The sequence below is a fragment of the Ostrea edulis genome, chromosome 9 (genome assembly GCF_947568905.1).
Source record: "Ostrea edulis chromosome 9, xbOstEdul1.1, whole genome shotgun sequence".
Taxonomy (NCBI): Eukaryota; Metazoa; Mollusca; class Bivalvia; order Ostreida; family Ostreidae; genus Ostrea; species Ostrea edulis.
The window spans coordinates 52,550,310-52,571,782 of NC_079172.1; the positions used below are offsets into that span (position 1 = coordinate 52,550,310).

At 33.1% G+C, this 21,473-nt stretch overlaps 1 protein-coding gene across 33 annotated transcripts in view; it reads left to right on the forward strand.

Moving 5' to 3' along the window:
• The window catches only part of LOC125659151 (nuclear hormone receptor HR96-like), a 124,674-nt gene that overhangs the window by 93,254 nt on the left and 9,947 nt on the right, over positions 1-21,473 (forward strand). For 17 of the 33 annotated variants that reach the window (XM_056149537.1, XM_048890733.2, XM_056149551.1 and 14 more), the window contains 3 exons: positions 11,106-11,322; positions 16,920-17,095; positions 17,596-21,436. In XM_056149537.1, the coding sequence (XP_056005512.1) occupies positions 11,106-11,322; positions 16,920-17,095; positions 17,596-18,406 (1,204 nt within the window). In that variant the 3' untranslated portion in view covers positions 18,407-21,436. Of the gene's footprint in view, positions 1-11,105; positions 11,323-16,919; positions 17,096-17,595; positions 21,437-21,473 lie in introns of those variants that run through there. The other 16 variants (XM_056149536.1, XM_056149534.1, XM_056149540.1 and 13 more) reach the window with 1 other exon arrangement.

Here is a 21,473-nt window from a genome sequence, read left to right on the forward strand (position 1 = left end):
TTTGTGTTCTAGTAATCCTCAGACTGTTTCTTGATGTCATTAAGTGATAGAGCTGGGCAACATTTAATGAATGTATGATTCAAGCTTTTGTACTCTTGTTTAAGCATATAAAAATAACTTGTTTTGAAATTGGCCAGATTTTGCATTAAAGGATGGGTACACCATGGTGTTTCAGAAGCTTTCATAGATTGATTGAGTTATATGTTATACAAATAGATGCAATGGACATTTGTAGTATTTTGTCTTGAAGCAAGCAATGACTTGCAAAAAAAACGCGATTTCATTAAGAAGGAAAAATTTTGATGAATTTTTTTCCTGGTTATTTTAAACAAGACTGCTTCTGTTGTTATGGCCCCATTTAATGATTCGTTTTGATCAACATATTCAGTGCCAGTAATTGGCCGTGCTAGTTATGTGGGCTATAAGAGGCTTACCTCTCCTAAATACCCATTGTAAACATTTTGGAAGGTGGGGTATTTTATTTCAGTAAGATACCAATAATCCGTAGAAAATGGTCCCTAGAGCCTCTGGCTAAGGTCTTCTCCTATTCATATTTTGAATATTTGGTCTTTTGTAAAGACTTTGCATTTTATCTTATAGGTATATGGTATATTCATTAATTTAAATATATTTTATTGATAAACTCAAAAGGATTGAAGTATAGCCTCTGTGAGGCCCTCTCTTAGATATTGTAAATACATTGAGACATTTGTCTCCCTCTCCTCAGTATTGTAACCAATATTTATGTGAAGAAATGCTCCCCCCCCCCCCCCCTACAAAGAAGTTAAGGTCGAAGGCCTGACAGATAACACGAAAGAGAATCGCTGCCAGGAAAACATGTCAGTAATTTCTTACCAATTAAGTCCCCTTTTCTTTAGTGTGTGCAATAGGCAAAAAAAATTGGTATTCATTGAATAGGATAGGCTCTTTATATGGAGGAGTTCTAATTCTATAGCGGGCTTATTTTTGGGGATCTAAAGTTTAAAGTGAGGCTATCCAATGCTATTTGGTGTCAAGTTTTGGACGCACTCTTTTATCATTGTATGCAAAAATGCTAATTCAGTCACTTATGTACAAGACAGTTGAGTCTTGTTTAAATTCAGTATGAATTGCGTAATTTGCATCACATTAAGACTATAAAGCTTTTCATATGTGTAGACCTTTTGTGCAATATGATTTTTACGCGATATGAGGTTTTATTCTCTTCCATGCATAACAATTGAGGCATCTTTGTTCAATTAAGAAATGAATTTCATTTTAGAAAATACATAAGGGTAAGAACTGTGATGCTCGATCTTCATTGGAAATGTAAATACAGTCAAACCTCATTATCTCAAACATGATGGTGCTGAGGAAAAAACTTTGAGATATCCAAAGGTTTGAGATGTTGAGGTTGAAATACTTAATAATATGTAGTTGGAACTTCCAACTCACTTTGACATATCCATGGTATTCAAGATATCGATGTTTGAGATACCAAATTTCAACTGTATTGCAATATGGCTGCACGCAGGTCAGGAACTGTGTTATACCTTTAAAAACTGATGTACTTGGAGCAAGAAACCTGTCAGCAATGTACGCTATTTTAAACCAATGTTACTTCATAAATTACACCCAATATTCTATTTAAAGAAACATGATTTGTATCGGTCACTTTTATTTTTCATTCAATATCTGTACAAGTGACTAACGGTGTTGTTTCAATGCTTCAATGCATGGTTTTTTGGTGTGTTTTTTTTAAACACACAGCATTTGAACTGTTTATAGATCTAATTTGGGGGATCAATAATAACCCAGCTCCAATCGCCTCCGACTCTGTCATGGAGAAATTAAGGTATGTGGAACACAGCAGACTGTGTGATCAATGATTTTAACAAGAGAGATATATTAACAGAAGTGCAATGCATTCACAAGTACATCGAACCTTATGTTGGCAATCCTGCATACAATTTTCAAAAAGTTGTCCTGTTTGTGGGTTTGAAATCACTTATATTTTCATAATGACTTACTGGAAACCAAAATAAGACTTATATCACCATAACATATATGCCATGCATTTTTATGTAAAGTAATCAAATGTACAGGTCTGTGCATTAATTGTTGTATAGTTGACAGAATTGCTCTAATTTAGGTCACTAATTGTATTCATTTCGTACTTTTTTCCTGGTCAGTACATCCTGTTATATATTCGACTCTGGTCAACATGCAGGAGAAGTGGTCAGTGTAGACAGAATTATGTATTTCAGCATAAAAACTGACATCTAATTATACTGGCATGACATTTTGTGTCTTATCTTGCATCAATAATCCAATGAAAGAGGGCCATAATTTAATAGGTCAGAGGGTAAGTGAAAGGTGACGTGGGGTCAAACGCCTTGTTCCACTTCTATAAAATCTGCACTGAATGAACCCATTTTGTTTTGTCAGAAGATGGCTCCAAGATTGGAACTATAAACAATGTTTGCCAAATGCCTGAAGATTGCACATTAACTGATATTTGAGACTGAAAATTTCAAGGATTTACTTGGCTCAAACCATTCAAAAAGATATAGAAGGAAAGATATGCCATTTTATAAGTTTTAAACTTTGTTGGAGATTTTGAAATTAAAAGTTTCAAAGCACATCAACAAAACAAGTTTAAAGGTGTGAAATTTGATGCATCAAAACTCATGAATAATTTACAAAATTAACAAATTATTTCTCTCTTTCTAATCAAGTTTGGCATTTTATCAATTTTCATTATAACTGCACCTTGTAGTTTTTCTCTTAAGGGTTGGTGTGGTTGTTTAAAATTTTGTGCACCCAATTGCAGAGTTAGCCATTGAAGAGTATAAAAATTTAGTTAACCATTAAAAACGAATCATGATGTTGGAAAGTAAATGTATCAATATTTAGTCATGCACACAATAAAGGAATTGACATTAAAACGATTATATGCATGCAGTTTTCTGAAAATATGCTTTCCATTTGCCCAGTCATGCCTCAGTCACATGCCTGTGACAGCCTGGAAGGTTTTCTAAATATTATAGGTAAAAAAAAAAAACCTCAACAGGACTGGTCTCCATCCAATCTATTGAGGATTTATACAGGCATAAAGTCAATTACAGATTTTCAATGAAATCTCAGTGTTGCAAATTCGAATGTCAATGGGTATATTGATGTTTTTCGATTTTGCTTTCAATTTCATCATTGAGAAGCGCTCAGTGTGAAAAGTCTAGGGGAATCTGATGGGGCAAAATTCGATGATTGAATTCATCCGATTGAAATCTGGCAATATTAATGAAAAAAAGATGAACATCCTTAAAATGTTCGTACACCGGCTCTCCCTTAGCATCAATGATGTAACATGTAAAAGTTTTTAAGAATGTAAATTTTGCCTTAAAAATGTGTAGATATATACTGAGAGTCAGTTATTAGGTAAACTGATAGAAAAGATAGACATTTAATTTGCATTTAATGTTCTTTGGAATTGTGTCACAGAGCTCATAAAAATATGAACATTGAAAATGATTTCACATTTAAGAGTGTCACTTACAAAATAACCTTGCGTGATCATTTCTCGTAAAGTGCCCTTCAAAAGTTCATTCAGAATCTATTAAATGTTGATTAGAGAATCTTTTGAAATGGGTAATTTGTTAATCATGATAATGTCCTAGGGTTTCCCCCAGTTTAAGCTAGATGACTTGTCCGGATAGGATTGCCTTCCCTTGAATTGGTGTAGATCACAAGGAGAGATGTAAAGCACATTTATACGTAACAAGCAAATGAAGCTAATCGGGAGTAACAAGGGATTAGCACCAGGCTGTATGCAATTTGTCTAATTGAGAGAGAGAGAGAGAGAGAGAGAGAGAGAGAAGAGGCCTGTGACCTTCAATATAAAGGCAAAGTCTGCATGATGATTATCTAAGTCCCTAAGTTTTAGTGAAAATTGATATAAGGTTATGCTTGTTAGTAGTTGTAAATTTCATTACTGATTTTAGACATAGATGGAACTGTCACTTTTAAGGATAATATAACTTGAATGAATTCCAGTTATACCCAATATTTTTGCCAGTGTTTTTTAAATAAGAAGATAGTTTCAAAATAACAATTTCTATTTAGACACAGTCTGCCTAAAATCTGTGCAATTTAATATGAAAGAGAAGTTAGCGCCTACATGGATCAACGATGAATATTTATTAAAAAACTTAAATCCGTTAGACTAAGATAATGCTGGCGGAGGCTTGTGGAATATACATGTCGCTAGGAGATCTTCTAAAAACCACCACTGTGGGTTCCGATGGAAACAATAAGTTCATGCAGTGCAGCAGTACAACAACTGATATAACATCACTTTCTAAATATTTTTATGAACTTAACAGATTCTCTTAACAAAATTATATTGATTTGAAAAAGAAAAATGCTATTTTTGGTGTTTTAATGAAACCACTTATTTGATGGCTGTTAAGGTTGGATGAAAGATTATACATGTATTTGATGTTTAAAAAAGAAATATCTGTAACTTGTGCATTTGGAATAGTGTATGAGCCTGAGGGATGCAATGTATTTGTGTTATGTTTAATGATGAACTGTCATTTAGCTGTCATTTAAATCTGTTATATATCATATCTCATGCAGGACTTATGTTAATTATAGCATTTAAATGCTGGATTAAGCACTTTGTCCAAATCAGATGTAAATTATTCAGTGCCTGCAGATTACTAATTTTTGGGAAAGTACTGCATGGTGTCATTATAAAATATAGCAGGATCATATAGAAAAATACATTGTCTTATGATGTGGTATCATTGTGATATGATGTAGTTTTGATGAAGGTCACAAATATAACAAACAAAAATCCATATACTGGTTGATGTATATATTTTGTTCTAATTAGTTTTATAAACATGGAAAAACATAAATTGTAGGTTTGAAAACGTTGTTGACATTTTATGATGCTCAAATCAAAGATTTTGTACTTTTTTTCTTATTAATCTGTAAAATGCCTACATTAAATGAAATCTGACAGATATGCATACATATACAAAGTTATAGAAAGTTCTGAACAAATGCATCACACATTTGTGAATTTTGGAAATACATATACCAAATGATAAGACTAAAGGGTCCTGAGTATTTTAATTAAGGAAAACAATGATAGAACTTGTAAAAAAAAAAAAAAAAAAAAAAAGAAGTGTGATTTAGTGAAATATTAACAATACTTACTATAATGATGAATTATTGCTGCATACATTAGTGTTTTCCATTGCTGTGAGTTGAAATTTAAGATTAGTTGCTCAGTTTCAAGTAGGTCAGTTTTCTTCCAAGGAAAATGAAAAGCCACCCAGTTTTGCATCTATTGGAAACAAAATTGACCTGAGAACCAGTGTATTAACTTTTTATAGCCTTAGTAGAAGGTGAACTGAATTTCTGGGACGGGGATGTGCAAGATAATTGAATCAAAATGTGGTGTAATCTGTGCAGTTTAGATACATCAGCAGGATCCCAGGATGTTAGCTAATAATAAACAACCACTGTAGTGCAGTACATTTATCAACTAGGTCAATTGCTTTGTGCACTGTTGAGAAAAAGTACACATATTAATCATTTTTTTAAAGAATGATAAGTCTTCGAGATGAGTGAAGTATGATAGAATTTTGCGTTCCTGTCAGTAACGATCACTCTTTTCTTAAGCATACTTAGAAGAAAAATTTCGTATTTATAATGAAAAAGATTAAAAAGTCAAAAGTGATTGAAATTATGGTTAAAAGTGCTTTATATATCTTTAATATGCATGAGGCCTCATCCATATTACCAAAATATTGGTGTACACGAATCTACTGACACCGGTTGACATGATGATTAACCACTGACACCAGCAGGAACAACAGAGAAAATGTTATAGACTGAAGAGGACTTCAATGGTGACAAGACAGACGTCTGAGAAAACAGTCAAACAATTGGTATATAGATTGCGAAAGGTCACTGATGAATGTCAAAATTATTGGTCAAAAATCTTGGTGGGTTTTTTATGCGTCTAATTCTACAGGGATCCGTATGGAATAAAGAACACTAATTGAATGTAAATTATTGAATTTTACATAAATGTGCAAGATAAATGATTTAATTTTTTTTTTCCATAATCATATAACTTAAAATCTGTTCATTATCTCTGCTGCCATTTATTTAAATTTGTTCAGAGAGAGAGGAGGGGGGGAGAGAATGACTGAATGAATGACTGTGCCTGTGATACAGGTGTCACAATTTATGAATTGCATTTTAACAAAGTTTTCTTTGTTTTCAGTAGACTTTGATCTGAATTTGTATAAATTTTATCTTGGCAAAAGATCATTTTTGAGGTTTTATTTTGGTTTTGAGAAAGGAAAAATTTTGCCCTTCAGATGGTAGATATCTGAAATGTGATGTGGGTATATTTCAATGCATATTGTATGACAACGGATTCTTTTTCTTGGTGGCAGGTTCCGTTAAAGGTACACGAAACATTGATTTTCAATAGATACTTTAATTGACCATTCTTTTCTTCAGCCAGAACCGTTTTACAGCAATGATATCAACAACAAAAAAATGGGTTAAAAACAGGAGAGATTGTTTGTGCAGAAGATTTAAACAAAAGGTTTTGACACATAAAACAAGTTAAAACCACAATGTTTTTAAAACTATGAATCACGAGGATCCCAGAATTTACAAACGGTGATATGAAATCCTATGTTGGGACGAGGTCAGCCGGTACAAGCAAATAAGATTCTATTATGGTATGAGAATTTCCCCTAAATCGAGTCAAGAATTCCCGTAGTGTGTTTTCTTTATTTACGAGCCCAGCATATTTACCGCCTCTTAATTAGATATCTGCGGTGTTGTATATTTCAGTCACATGGGTGAATTTTAGGGATATTTTCGATATTGTGGTCTTTTATTTGTTTTGGTTGTTTAATTTAGTTGTCAATCTGCAGGGATTTTGTGGTTTTGAATGAAACTTATTTCATAGTATTACTCTGTTTATTGTTTTTTGAATTTACACAGACAAAAATTAATGATGAAATTCACATTGCCTTTTTACAATTTGAAAAGTGGATCACAGTGTGTTTATATGCACCACTTCTGATCATCATTAAAATAAAAAGATTTCACCCATCTGATGATCAGTAGTACTGCAATACTGTCATTTTTAAAAGATCTTTATTTTTTTTTTTTTTATTTATTTTTTTTTTTTTTTTATTTTTTTTTTTTTTTTTTTTTATACATGCATGTACATACATCTACTGGAATTTAGTTCAGAACCAAAAAAATTCCAATAAATGAATTTAACACTGCCGCACCCAAGTGCCTGGAAGTATCCCGTGTACTTAGTGTGTATTAGGTTACGTATTACCCACTGTCACAGTTGAAGTATTTCAGGATTTTATTTCATTGTGTAGGCAACAAGGGAAATGTCTTCTTTTTGATGAACTGGCAGCGCATCATCAGCACGAAAATATTAATGGCTGCCTGCACTTTCAATATTTGTGCAAGAGTACAAAGGACCCTGTACTGTGGAGTGATGCTTTTAAACTGGCTCTTTTCTGCGGATTCCCCACGTTACATACCTACTATTTATATAAATGGAATTGGCATTTACATCTTCAGCCACGTGTCGCTATAATTCTGTACTGAGCTAAACAGATGTTAGAGTTTCTGGTTGAGAACAACTTCTATATAGATGTATCAAAGTTAGTAGTGCAGTCAAGGGGAAATAAATTGAAGAATGAATACTTGTATAGCCCTTTGTTCTCGATATTTGCAGTTTAGTCTGAAGTTCGTGAAGGAAGATTGTGAATATAAAACAACTTTTGCCATTGCTGATATGCAAAATTATTTAGAATAACACAATATATGTGTGGGTTTAATTATACAACAAAAAGCAATTTGAATTATACTTTCAATAATATACTTATGTGTCCTAAAAAATTGACTCTAAATGACTTAAATCTATATTATTTGTTACCGTGCAATTAGTGCTTTTTCAAACTTCTATCATATAATAATTTGAAAGTGTCAAGAAAAATTTCTTGCTGCTGCTTGCATTTTTTGCTAGATTTGACTGACCCAGTACAACCTTTTTCTCTGGTTGGTTAAGAGAAAAAAGTCTGTTTCACTAAGTTTAAGAAAACAGACACTGCGGGGCTGGGATTTAATGAGAATTGGATTGTATTTATCTAATAGACTTTAGTGTAGGATGATCATTCTGACATCTGCTGTTGTGTAACCCTGTGCTCAAAATCTTCATTTTTCACATTGTGGCTTATGATGAAGTTGTATCAAGTTGCTGTTTTTTATCTTTTCAAGAGGTTTGGAAAATTGAATGAGATATTAATTAAAACGATTTTAGAATGGGTTCAGGTTTTAAGTTACGAATTTTTTTTGTGTGTGTGTGCACCTGTTTACTCTCTGCAATTTGAAATTCAAAAATTCATTCAGTTCTCTCCCTCTCTCTCTCTTCAGAGAATGTGATTTCCCTGTTTGATATTTTAGAATGGATATCCATGCAGTGGTAAAAGTAAATGGTGTAATATGTATGTTCCTTCTGGCAGTATCAGTATTCTCTAAACAATTTCAGTCCTTTGAATTTTTAAAAAGAATAATTCATTTATGTTTTTCTGAGATGAATTCAGAAAAAGATTTTTTGGAGGGCTTCTTTTATCAAGAGCCAGAAGGCATTTAACTTCTGTAAATATTTTCTTACAAAAGGTGACTGGGTGCAGTTTTACTTTTGGCTAACTAGAAACTGTTTACCTACTTCTTGACATTGGTACAAAGAAGTAGATTTGATTACAGTATGTGGTGTGTGCCCCGGGGTTATTCCACTGTCAGAAATCCTGACTTGAAAGCAAAAACTTGTACAACATAATGGATTCATATTTAACTGACAACTTGGCTATTAGTTACATGTACTTAGGATTATAAATAACCTAGGTTCAAAGAGAAAAACCTGAATTGATACTCATTGATTACTGTTCACAAATAAAGACAGTCATTGGTAGATTATTAAGATGTATAATTAGATTATTAAATTGTCACATATTGTGTTATATTTGTTAGAAATAATTCATTGAAGGATAATTTATAATGTTTTTATTTATATTAAGAGACAGCTTAATTTTCATTCACACACACAGATAGATAGATAGATAGATATATATATATATATATATATATATATATATATAATATTTCAATTGTGTTATGGAAATTTGGTGTTTGAGACTATAATTGTAGAAATTTAAAATGAATGGTACGTGGTATATTTTTGATTTCACTTTGGCAGATGATTTGTTTTGACTTGTCAGGTGAAAAAAAACCTCAGTATAAATAATTCTGACATGATCTTGAGTGGGGGGGAAATGTGTACCGAATAACCTTGTATGGTCGACTGCATCTCTTCTGTAAGCTAACTCTGGCAGAGACATAAGGCCCATATCTTTAAAAATAAAAAATAGGCAAGCCTGAATTAATCTTAATCTCCCTTATGTTTTATTTATGCCCTAGAAAAATACTGGCAACAACAGAAGGGGGTCATAGAAAAAATATACCACATGTTGTACTTCGTCCAGTAAACACACAAGAGTTATCTTCCATGTGCATATTGTAAAAAAAAAAGTACAGGGTTTTGTTTTTACAACCTCAAAACATGGCAGCCATTTTGTTTTGTGTGTGTAAGAGAGATTTTTTTGTCAAAGTGGGTCAACAGAAAACTCTGATGGGAATGGATTGGAGGAGGGGTGATTCGGTGCAGGTAATCTGATGTGAAGCCATCCATGACATGGCGTGAGCTGATTAGTAAACCATTGCTAAGGTTCCTTTCTTATCATTAATGCTTGTACAAAATATGCCTTCCAGAGAAGAGAGGTGTTATTTAATATCCATCATGAAGGAAGTGATTTAGTTAGAAGGGGTGTTTAATATGCTGTAATTTCCCCGCTAAACACACTCATCTCACCAGCCATTCAAGCTTTTGAATAATTGAAACAAGATAATTTGACTATGGATATCTGTCTTTGAAAGCTGATGAGATTTTTCTACATACATTCACCCAGATAAGAGCATGATGAATCATTCTTTCATTGCATCAGCTATCTATTCAGAATAATGCTCATGTACAGTTGCAATTAAAGTTTTTGAACCTCATATGGAGGCAAATTCAGATATTTTCTCTTCATAACTTGATTTCATAACCATATGTCTAAATTATCTTTTTAAAAAGTCTAGCTTTTGTAATTTGTTATAGACCGTGTACTGTGTAACTGGGTTTTTTTTTGTATTACTAGTACGTACTGCATGGAGATAACAGGAAATGGTTTTGAATTGCTTGTAATTGTCAGGGTTGCAGCAACTTTACTCTGTTCCTTTGAAAGTTCTGAATAGGTTATTTGAAGAAGTCAAACCAAGGCCATGCTTGGATTCTTCAACACCTGAATACAGATTATAAACCATCACACGTGATGGATGAACATATTCTTTTCAATCACATCACGTTGGTATCCTTAAGCCGACAAAGGATTATAGATGCCACCAACAAATGAAACATTCTCATAGAAAAGTTTTGTCTTCTACTATTGCATCCAAACTTTTTAATTTACATGTACAAACTTTGCAGTGTCTATGTAGATTATATAGATCATTTTAATTACAAACTTTGCAGTGTCTATATAGGTATATATCTTATACAAAATCCTCAGGTGTGTTCTTCATATCATCGTGATTGCGTTTTGAAATCTTCGCCTTTTTGACAAACATCGAACAGACTGAAAAATTGCAAGAGATTGAATAATTATGTTACATAAGATTTCGTATACACACAAAACTAAGAGTTTAATTTATCTGAACTGAGCATGTTTGGTTCCAGTATTTTGCGTTTTGAAGGTGTTAGGATACATTTAGTATTTTGATGGTGATTTATATTCTGATTACACAACAATATGTATTGCACCGCATCCAGAATAGACAGGCAACACTGTATGTATAGAACTTTAGTAGAGAATTGTTGGATTATTGAGATTCCATGACACAGGGGAAATTTAAGCAATCTTTACTCTCAAATTTACTGATTTTTTTTTTTTTTATCTCTGCAGCTTTGAAGATTCCAACAGTAACACTATGCCATCCATGGCGAACCCATATCACAGGCCAATGGATCTGGGTTCAAATGACTTGGCACACAAGGCTCGAAAGAATAAAGAGGACAAATATTGTGGTGTGTGTGGGGACCGGGCTTTGGGTTACAACTTTGATGCCATTTCCTGCGAGTCGTGCAAGGCATTCTTCAGGAGGAATGCCCCAAAAGGACTGGTAAGGAAAGAAATGGACCAAATCAGTTGTGTTTCTTGATAAGCATATATAAAAGAGAGCATCATCAAAAGTAAAACAATATTCCCTTTTATTCGTTCACATGAGTAAGTCAGGTGACCAATATTTGTTGTCCGTGTTTGTTGTCGTGCAATTTTGCATTATTAATGTACACATTTTCGACTTCTCAAGAACAACTCTACCAAATTCAACCAAACCTAGCATAATTATAAAGTATCTTTGAGTAAAACATATTCAAGTTTGTTGAAATGAATGATTATACTTCCATTATGAAAAGCAGGACCCATGGGGCCAGAGTTGGAATGAAAATAAAGGTTAATATTTTGAAACAGGAAAAATTATCAAGAAAGTTTCCCCTAAAAATACAGAACTCCTAATTCGTCCTTGTAATATGTGATTATATTTGTATTCAAACCATGACCACTGAAGCCAAAATTGGGGTTCAAAGTTTTACATAGGAATATAAAATGTATAGGGCAAAATCTTCTATAAACTGTCTGTGTAATATGTAGGTATCCTTGCATGGTGTAGATTCAATTTTATTCTAACCATGAATCACAGGGGCTGCATAGGACCATAATTATGTAGGGGGAAAAACTACAGAGTTGAAATGATATGACAGTATAAAGTAGATTCAATTTAGATCAAATCACAGTATCTGGGGGCCATGCACAGTATGATTCAAAGTTTTACATAGATATACATAAAAAACTTTATTTGTTCACATAGTAACTGTTTTAAAAATCTTACAAAGGAATCTTGCAAAAAGAAAATTCATCTAAGAATGAATTTTATATCATCACTGTTACGGCTGAAAGTGGTTGTGCAACCATAAGTGTCAGGTTCCCATATACTATTTGCAAATATAGCATTACTTGCATGGCCCGGGGGGTCTACCACTGTGTAGACAAAACCCATGCCACTCCGGTGACTATTGCATCCATTTGGGCTTCTTGTGATGAAAAGTTTGTAGTTGAATATGAGCAAAACTTGAATGAAATGAAGAGTAGAGGGATTTTGTTCTCTCAATCTTATTGAAATGAAAGAACGTCACTCGCAGATTGTGGTAGGATGTCATATTGCGTAGCTGCAGGTAATGATGGCTGGAGATGCCAGTAAACATTATACCATATGTGTACCAGAAAGAAAACATTTGAAGGAAAAAAGAATGTTCGTATACCCCAATCATCTCCTCCTTCCCAGAAAGCTAGAAATCAAAAGAATGTTCGTATACCCCAATCATCTCCTCCATCCCAGAAAGCTAGAAATGAAAAGAATGTTCGTATACCCCAATCATCTCCTCCTTCCCAGAAAGCTAGAAATCAATCAGGGTTTTTGATATTATTTGCACCTTTAGTTTCGAGAGGCAGTGATACAGATTTGTAAATCAATTACAATAAATGGCTAAGATGTTTTTTGTGTGATGGATCAATAGAAGCGGAGTTATAGCCTTAAGACAAAAGTAGTACGCTGGAGCTACCAGTCATTATTTCTCTGTTCATTACTAATGGTACTGGTATGGGAGTCTTTGTGACATCAGAAAACTATTTTAGAGTTGTGTAAATTAAAATAAAAGAAGAGAGTTCATACTGAAAATGTCTGTGTTGATGTCTCATTCTCTGATGATTTCATAATGTTTGAAGGAAGATCTGATCAATGAGTATTGAATGAATTACGATTCCCCTCCATTCCATGGCAAGAGGAGACAAATCTACAATTTTCTGAAAATTGATGTTTAATTTTGCCAACTACAAAGTTGTGTCAATACTGATTTAAGATTCAGTAAAGATGTGCTTAAAATCCTGTAAAATATCCTTATAGACATGTTTACCTACCTTTGATAATCGGCATGCTTGCATATGTTTGTGTGTGTGTGTGTGGTTTTAGTGCTTTTAACTGATAATTGAAATGAATTATTGAGGGAGAATCGTAAATTTGATGAAAACTAACAGCATTCATACAAGTTAAAATGGTGATGTGCTGCACTTGTTCCTTTAGTCATCCATAGAACAGCGCATTATAGATTATGAGTTTGGTACTCAAGGTTCACAATTAAGTGCACCATCCTCACTGTAACAAACAAAACTAGCAGTGACAGAAATATATGTCAGTAGCTAGATTGGTTAGTACATGAGGAATAATTAGTGCCATTGTGTTCCCTTCGTTAATGTTGATGTGGTGCACACCCAAAAGCTGCTCCCCTAATGACAGGAAAGGGAAGCTCGCACTTCAAACTGAAGCCAGTCTGGAGAGAAAAATAAATGTAATGTCAACCGGTAAATATCCATATACATGCATATTGTGCTCAGTGTAACTTTGGAAAGTTTTTTTTTCCATGATGAATAATTAATGACTGAGGCTGATAATGAAAATGACATAAAATGATTTGGAGTACATTTATACACACTCATTTCAGTGGAAGAATCAGAAATATCTTTACTTGATATTATATTTCATAAATTCACCCATATAGTAAAAGTGAATTGATAGTTAATAAAGAGAGAGAATTAACTATATCACATTCAGATTAAGAATTATTTGGCATATTTGTGAAAAACAGCATAATATATAATTGAGATATTTTGAGTGAATTAGAATTCTTTGATTATTAGCATTTGTCAAATTGATTAAACATTTTTATCATGCAAATTAAATTTCTGACCAGATGTGCTGATATATCAATCAAGCTGCATGACGCCATCTAGCTTACTAAGGCCTGTCATTTTCATTTCAGAAATCATTGTTATGTTGTACAGGTGTCAAATTAGGATGGAAAGAAAATCAGCAAGTTCAATTTAAAGAAAATATAATGTCACTGCAGCACAAATAAATCTTTACAAATGTAGTTAGAGCAATTTATTTCTTGATTCAAGCAGTTAGAATTATATACAAGATCATTTTGTGATAGAAACTTAATTGTTATCCTGACTTCAATTTCTCGAAAAGAAAAAAAAACCTCTTTTATAATGAGTAAAAAATTCTTGAGTGGGACGTTAAACAATATACAATCAATCAATGAAAAAAATCTCGGAAGTTAAACATTAGACTCAAATGTGAGGTTTTTACTAAAAAAAAAAAATTTGTTTTTTCCTCTATTCTGAGAAAGCTTGCATTTATATATGCTTCTCAAAATAAGTCTACTTTCTCACCAAGTTTTTTGCCAGCCATATTGGAGCAGTGAGAGATATGTTGTAATTTGTGCCAGCTCACACATGACACTTCATCATACTGCGACAGATCCAAAGGATGCACAATACTGTGTAATACCAAGGGAAATAATTCTGAGAAATAGTTTATGCAAGTTATGTACTATAAATCTTTTGCAATGACCAAGAAATGTACCCAAGTATTGTACCTGATAGAGAAAAATGATGCCTAATTTAGGTGATTATCATTCTCTTTAGTAATATCCTAGTAGTGGCATACAATTTGAAGAGAAAACATTTCTAAGTGTAGCCATAGGTTAGGGAATGTACGTCTGTCGGTCCGTCTGTAGACATAATTTGTCCAAAGTATATCTTTAACATTGATGAACAGATTCAATTAAAACTTTAATTTGTGAATATTTTTGATAGATAATGAAGTTGTGCACCTATTTCTGATAATGAAACTAATTATGAGCACATTCTATGGGAATGTGAAGTGGTACAAGACTTATTAAATGATTTTGATACTTTCTGTTTTAATAAGACCCACAATCGTGTTACATATTGTAAAAGAGATTTCATACTTGGATTTTATGTGAGAACAGAAAGTGTGAAAATTCTTTTGTTTTTACAAACTATATATTTTATCTATAGTGTGAAATGTGCAAATGGAAGTATTTCATTGTATCGGTTAATATCTTCCATAAAATCTATGAATGATATTAATAAACAAAAAGCTAAAACAAATAACAAAAGGAATACTTTGATGAGACCTGGGAGAGTTGGACAAACTTATCTATGTAACCCTTCTCTCTCTCTCTCTCTCTCTCTCTCTCTCCTCTCTGTGTTGGTTATAATGTAAAATGAAAAACAATAAATTATATATATAGCAAATAACAAGTTGTGCACTGCACCTTTATAGATTTACATGCAGAGATAATCAATTCTAAATGAAATTTGTGACATATATTGCCACCATTTTTTGTAGACAATTCTGTTATCAATTATTAGCACTTGTAGAAATCAAAATCAAAGCAACTTCCAACATGAACCCTGTGCATGCAATTATTTAAAGTGTAATTTGAGGCTTGTACAATCAAATTTGTGAAACGGCTGTTTATTGCAGAGAAAACTCGAACTCGGCTCAGCAAAATATTCAACTCAGCTGTGAATAAACTATTTTCTTTGAGAAACCCGATTTTAGAAAAACCTTAGCCAAGTTTCATTTGGAGACTTAAGTATACACTCTTTTAGAGAAATTGAAACCATAATGTATTTTTGCACAAACTTTATGATGAAATAGAAGTAACTAAGCTTATGCCATGCAAACTTTTCAGGTTCACCTTCAGCACAATATGAAATTTTAAACAAAGACTTCAATGTCAACTTATAATAACAATAATAAATTGGAGAAGGGAGTGAAATGGCAGGTGGGACTGAATCTCTTGAGATGTCTCTTTAGATTTGTTGAATCCATGGATCTTGAACCTTAATGATTTAATTGTAATTGGCAACTTGAAGCTGTTGAGAAAAGATGACATGACACGATTATTAAACATGACATTTATGTAAGGGCAGTCTTTGTGTTCAGGTTTGATTACTGAATATTGGACAGAATATTTGACATATTCATTTCTGCTCAATTAATCATTTTTTATATGAAGTATGTATTTGAAGTTTCACATTCAAAACTTTAATGTGCTTAGAATTGAGCATCACTATTTTATTTTAAATTGAAATGTGCCCTAAGAAAAACTTGCTGTATTTTGCAGTCTCATTCTTTTCCCCAATAATTTATCGCATCATGATCATGTTTGCCTATTTTTGACATTGATTTTCTGTTAAAAATTGGCTGTGTTAAACAGGTGTCAAAATTTTGTCACACAAAATTCTAGACATCTGAATGCACATGATGTCTATCTCACAAACCTAACAGGCCTGGCATTCTTAGGGCTGTATAGAAACAGACAATGCACCCTGTATATCGCTTTAAATCTCGGGTATAGTTTTTGTCCCAGCAAAGCCTGATGTACTTAGTTGATGGGGGCCTTTTGTGTGCAAAGTATTCCTTTTTAGCATATTTAATGGAGTTCATTACGCATTTGCACTTCAGAGGTGTGAACCAGCTAGGCCTCAAATCCTAGCAAGTATTGCAGTATGTGTCTTGTAATAAATTGCTTACATACAGAGTAAAAATTATTGAACACACTTGGTATTTGTCATGTTTTTTAATTTAAATGAGGTATGTTACATATATTTAACAAGACATACATATGATGCATACTTTGCAGTCCAAAGATCATATTTCGGAAAGGTAGAAAAAATATAGATATCATCTACTGCCTGTGGTAATATGCAAAATGCATGTGGTACTACAATAAATTTCAGATTTAACTGCTATAGTTATCAAGAAGAATGCCCGGTGTTTTTCAGGAATACTTCAAATGTCCGTACGAGGAGAAATGCAAAATGGACGTGTCAAATCGGCGATTCTGTAAACGGTGTCGTCTGAGGAAGTGCTTTGAGATCGGAATGCGGAAAGAGTACATCCTGACAGAGGAGGAAAAAATTCGAAAACGGCAGCGGATAGAAGAGAACAGGTTGACTCAGTGTGTCATTGTTCTGATTATGTTACACAGCACTGTCTGTCAAACTTTGTATCGACTCAGACTCGGGCTCCAGACCCCCATTAAATTCACATTGAAAATCATCATCACCTCTGTAAAATATTCCAGAAATTCATATTCTGATGAGGAAATATTAACATGAATAATCTTCAATGCATAAGTCAGGGTGGTATTCATAAGGATTTTGATTCTGATCGAGAAACTCTTTGATAGACAGTGCAGTGATTTATTTATATTCCATTTATTTGATTAATAATATTGCTTAGTAATTTCGTATCATAGATTAATATTTATAACTACATGGATTACATAGAAGTACTCGAGTTAATGGCTTTCATTATCAATATTAATGTTCTGTTTGCATTAATAAGGAAATTTGAGTTTACAATTCTTTAAAAATTATCACATAAATGTGAAATTTAAATTGTTCTGAGGAGAAAAAATTGATATTTGATTTAAACTTGTAATTTTCATTATATCAGGAAAGTACGAGATGTAGATAAGCAGAGGACACAGTCGGGGATTGTAAGCACATCAGAAAACAGACTGAGGGCTTTAGAACCAGATGAGGAATACATGATAAATGAAGTAGTGGGGGCATATAGACAATCGCTAGAGGTGTCCATTGCGTCCGAACTGCCAAAAGACAAACCGCAAATGCACATGAAAGACTTGGTAAACATTGCAGAACTAAGTGTTCGTCGAGTTATAGACATGGCCAAGAAGATCAAATCATTCAAGGCATTGTCACAAACAGATCAGATTAGTCTTCTGAAAGGAGGTTCGATCGAGTTGCTGATTCTGAGGTCGGTGATTTCTTTTGACAAGGAGAAGAACCAATGGCTGGATCCACTTGACAGCGAGGATCACAGTATGGACATGAAGAATCTACAGGAGGGAGAGGGGGCCACTTTATTTGCAGAACACATGAAGTTCACCAAGTCACTAGCCATCGATCTGAAGGCTGATGAGACCATGCTGATTCTCTTGCTAGTTATATCCCTGTTCTCACCAGATAGACCAAATATAAGTGACAAATCGTATGTTTGTCATGAGCAGGAGAAATATGCACTGTTACTTTTAAGGTACCTCGAGTCAAGGTACTCCGCATACACTGTGCGTGCCATTTACCCCAAACTGTTGATGAAGCTTACAGACATTCGTGATCTGAATGAGGAACACAGCCATGTCCTCTTGAAGGTTAACCCTGAAGGAATTCAGCCTCTGATGAAAGAGGTTTTAGACATGAACCTTAAGGAAGCAACTGCAGCAAACTGTGGAAGTCCAATGTGATTGGTGTAATAACTAGAGAAAAGAATTTTTATATGCAGTATGTCCCATCAGGCGCATGTTGTGCAAGTTTGAATGAATGGAAACAATGAAAATCTGATTTTCTGGACGTGGATATTTAGCGATTGATTGAATGTTTGACACTGATATTTAGGATGTGTATTAATGTTCTAGGGAGCAGTACCATATCTCATGACAATGTAATGTCATCATAGGGCAGTTCTTCAGAGTTATCTTTCTTTGTTTATCTTGTAATAGAGAAATAGACAATTGCATTTTTTCCTTTTAAATACAAACACGACAAAATGACAAGGACTGCACATCTACATGGGGAAAAATTGTGGTCAACTTGTGTGTTTGTCAGTGTGTGTCTGGTTTACTCTGAATGGTATATATAGTCTTGCCAGACTTGCTAGCATTGCTTACAGTGATATAGTATATACTTGTATGATTTTTATTTCTTTTTAGTTGTCATTATTGTATCTAAACCACATCTGTATGGCCTAAATTGAAATATTGTGTACTACCTACCAATTTGGCCAATGGGTAGGTAGGAAAAATATTTTGGGATTTTTTTCCCTGTCGGTGTAAATTATAACATTGAATCAGCCATTCACTAGTACAGTATCCGAATTTTCACATATATATCATGTACTTTATAACAAATTTAAGCTGTGGTATTGTTCTGCACTTAAAAATTTTAGCAATAAGATGTTGGCGTTATGGCATTTTTATGTCAAAATTTGAGAGGGGGTGTAATTTAGACCTAATATTGGTGATTTTTTTGCTGTGTATTCTGAAAATGTATCAGCTTTGTTTTGTACATTTTGCATGGTTGTTGGCACATGATATATGATAATTATATATAATTAAAGAGAAATTTATGAAAAAAATTGTCACCAAGTGCCTGTGTGTGAAAACAGAATATTGTGATATTTGTTAATAGGGAAGATAGTGAAATTTTCTTTCCAATGTCTATATATCAGTACTATGATTTCTCAACAAATATGCATAGTCATATCAGCCAGAGTTTCTTGAAATAAATGTTTTAATCAAGGGTATATAATTTTTGTATAATTATCTACAAGGAAATATTCTGGTCCATCAGGAGCTAGCTCCATGATCAAGTTTCCTGTTGACTGGATTTTTTGTATTTTGTTACTTCTACTTGATTTATACCTGGGGAAAATGTCTAGTACAGGTACTCTTTTTCTCAAAAACCGTGCTGAAGTATCTTGATTAAGTTAATCACGTGTCTCTATCAATCCATTAATTATTGGTTCAGGTTCTTGGTTTATAGCCCTAGTGTGTAACACAAGTAAACTAATCCGTTTTAATTTCAATTATTAATTGGTTTGTTGCTAAGGAGATGCCAGATCAGCTGAAGGGAAATTCTGATTGTGAAGGAAAATGTCTCTGGCTTTCCTATATCACAGAATTCATGCTACTGTAAACTATTCTAAGGTTTTTGATGAGATATAATTTTTATTGAATTTTACAATATAGTGGCAGAAATGGTGCATTCTTGTAACACTTTAACAGTATTTTAATTTTCCGACTTTTATGGGGAAGAAAAGTTTTTTCTCTTTCTGTAAAATTTGGAAAACTTGAGCTCAGAGCTCAAAGTCAGACAGAGACGGGACTGAGTCCTCCCTATACAGATGGCTTCATTACATGAGAATTCAGTTATAACCAGATAGAGGTATATGTCTATCCATACCGGTGATCATAAGTGTGACACAGACATTACCCTCAGTAACTCAGCAAAGTTCCATTTTTATATGCAATCAAGTTCCTTATTAAAGGTTGCCATAACTTGTTAGAGTATCGTATAATGTCATAATAAAGTGAAGATTTTCGCAGTCAACTACAGTGAAAAAAAGCGATTTAATTGTCATTTGAAACAGTACTTGTGTGTGTTGTTTAGGTATATTTTGAATGGGAAATCGTGAAAGAAACCACACCATAGAATTATCTTCTTTTTTTCAAATCTTTATTTTTCTGGATTCTAGAGAATTATCAGATGCAGCATCCATTTCTCTGTTAACTTTACAGTAATATGATTGTTAATGAAAATTATCATTATCAGATGTTTTCTTCTTTATGCAAATTTTCTTTGAAAAAGTAAAAATAGTATACTGAGAGTAAGAAAATAGAAAACTCTGGTGCAAGTTTAAACATCGTAATGTACCGTGTTACTTGTATAATGAAACTTTTATGACAAGGTACATTGTAGTATTTCCTGTATTGCAATAAATTTGCTTTGATTTTTTTTTCTTTGGTGAAATTAAAAATTGTTAATCACATAAACTGTGTGATAATTTTTTTTGTCAGACTTTTGTGTACAGCCACATAGAGCAACAGTCATTTTGGGAGACATTGTTTATTGAGTAAACTTAGTATGTCTATAATATTGTTTTAAAATTTAAGTTTGCATTGGGTTTTTTTGTTTTTAGTAGAATATCTTCTGTTTATCTGACAACAGATACAAAGTTATGTGGGTGTTTTTTTTCATTCTACCTGATCAATGGGTGTGGTTTGCTAATTATTCCTGATCATACAATTTTGTAATGCTGTCTAAATACTAATACCTGTTTTTATGTTATAAGTACCACTGTACCCGTTACAGATGAATGTTATAATTTTGGTAGTTTTTATTGGGTGATGTTCTGTACTCTTACTAATGAAAACAAAAAAACAGAATCGTTAGATTTACATACAAATGATACTACTGGTTTTGAAAGAAGAAAATCAGATTAATTACAAGGCATTTGTTAATTTGCAAATTGATAATTTGCGTGATTTTGTATGATTAGTGCTGTTGGAGAAATGTGCTGTCGTTCATTTGGTTATAGAGAACGGACACAGGCCTGCAGCAGTAGTCGCCGTGGACAGAATTTTTACTATTTTTGCTATGTATGTTACAGCCGTTTTGTGTATTACTTGGTTATGTACATTATGATAAATAAATCGTGTACATTATGATAAATAAATCGTGTACATTATGATAAATAAATCATATATTGTACTGTTCCTGGCTTTGTTTGTGTAGTGCCATAACTATAGTAAC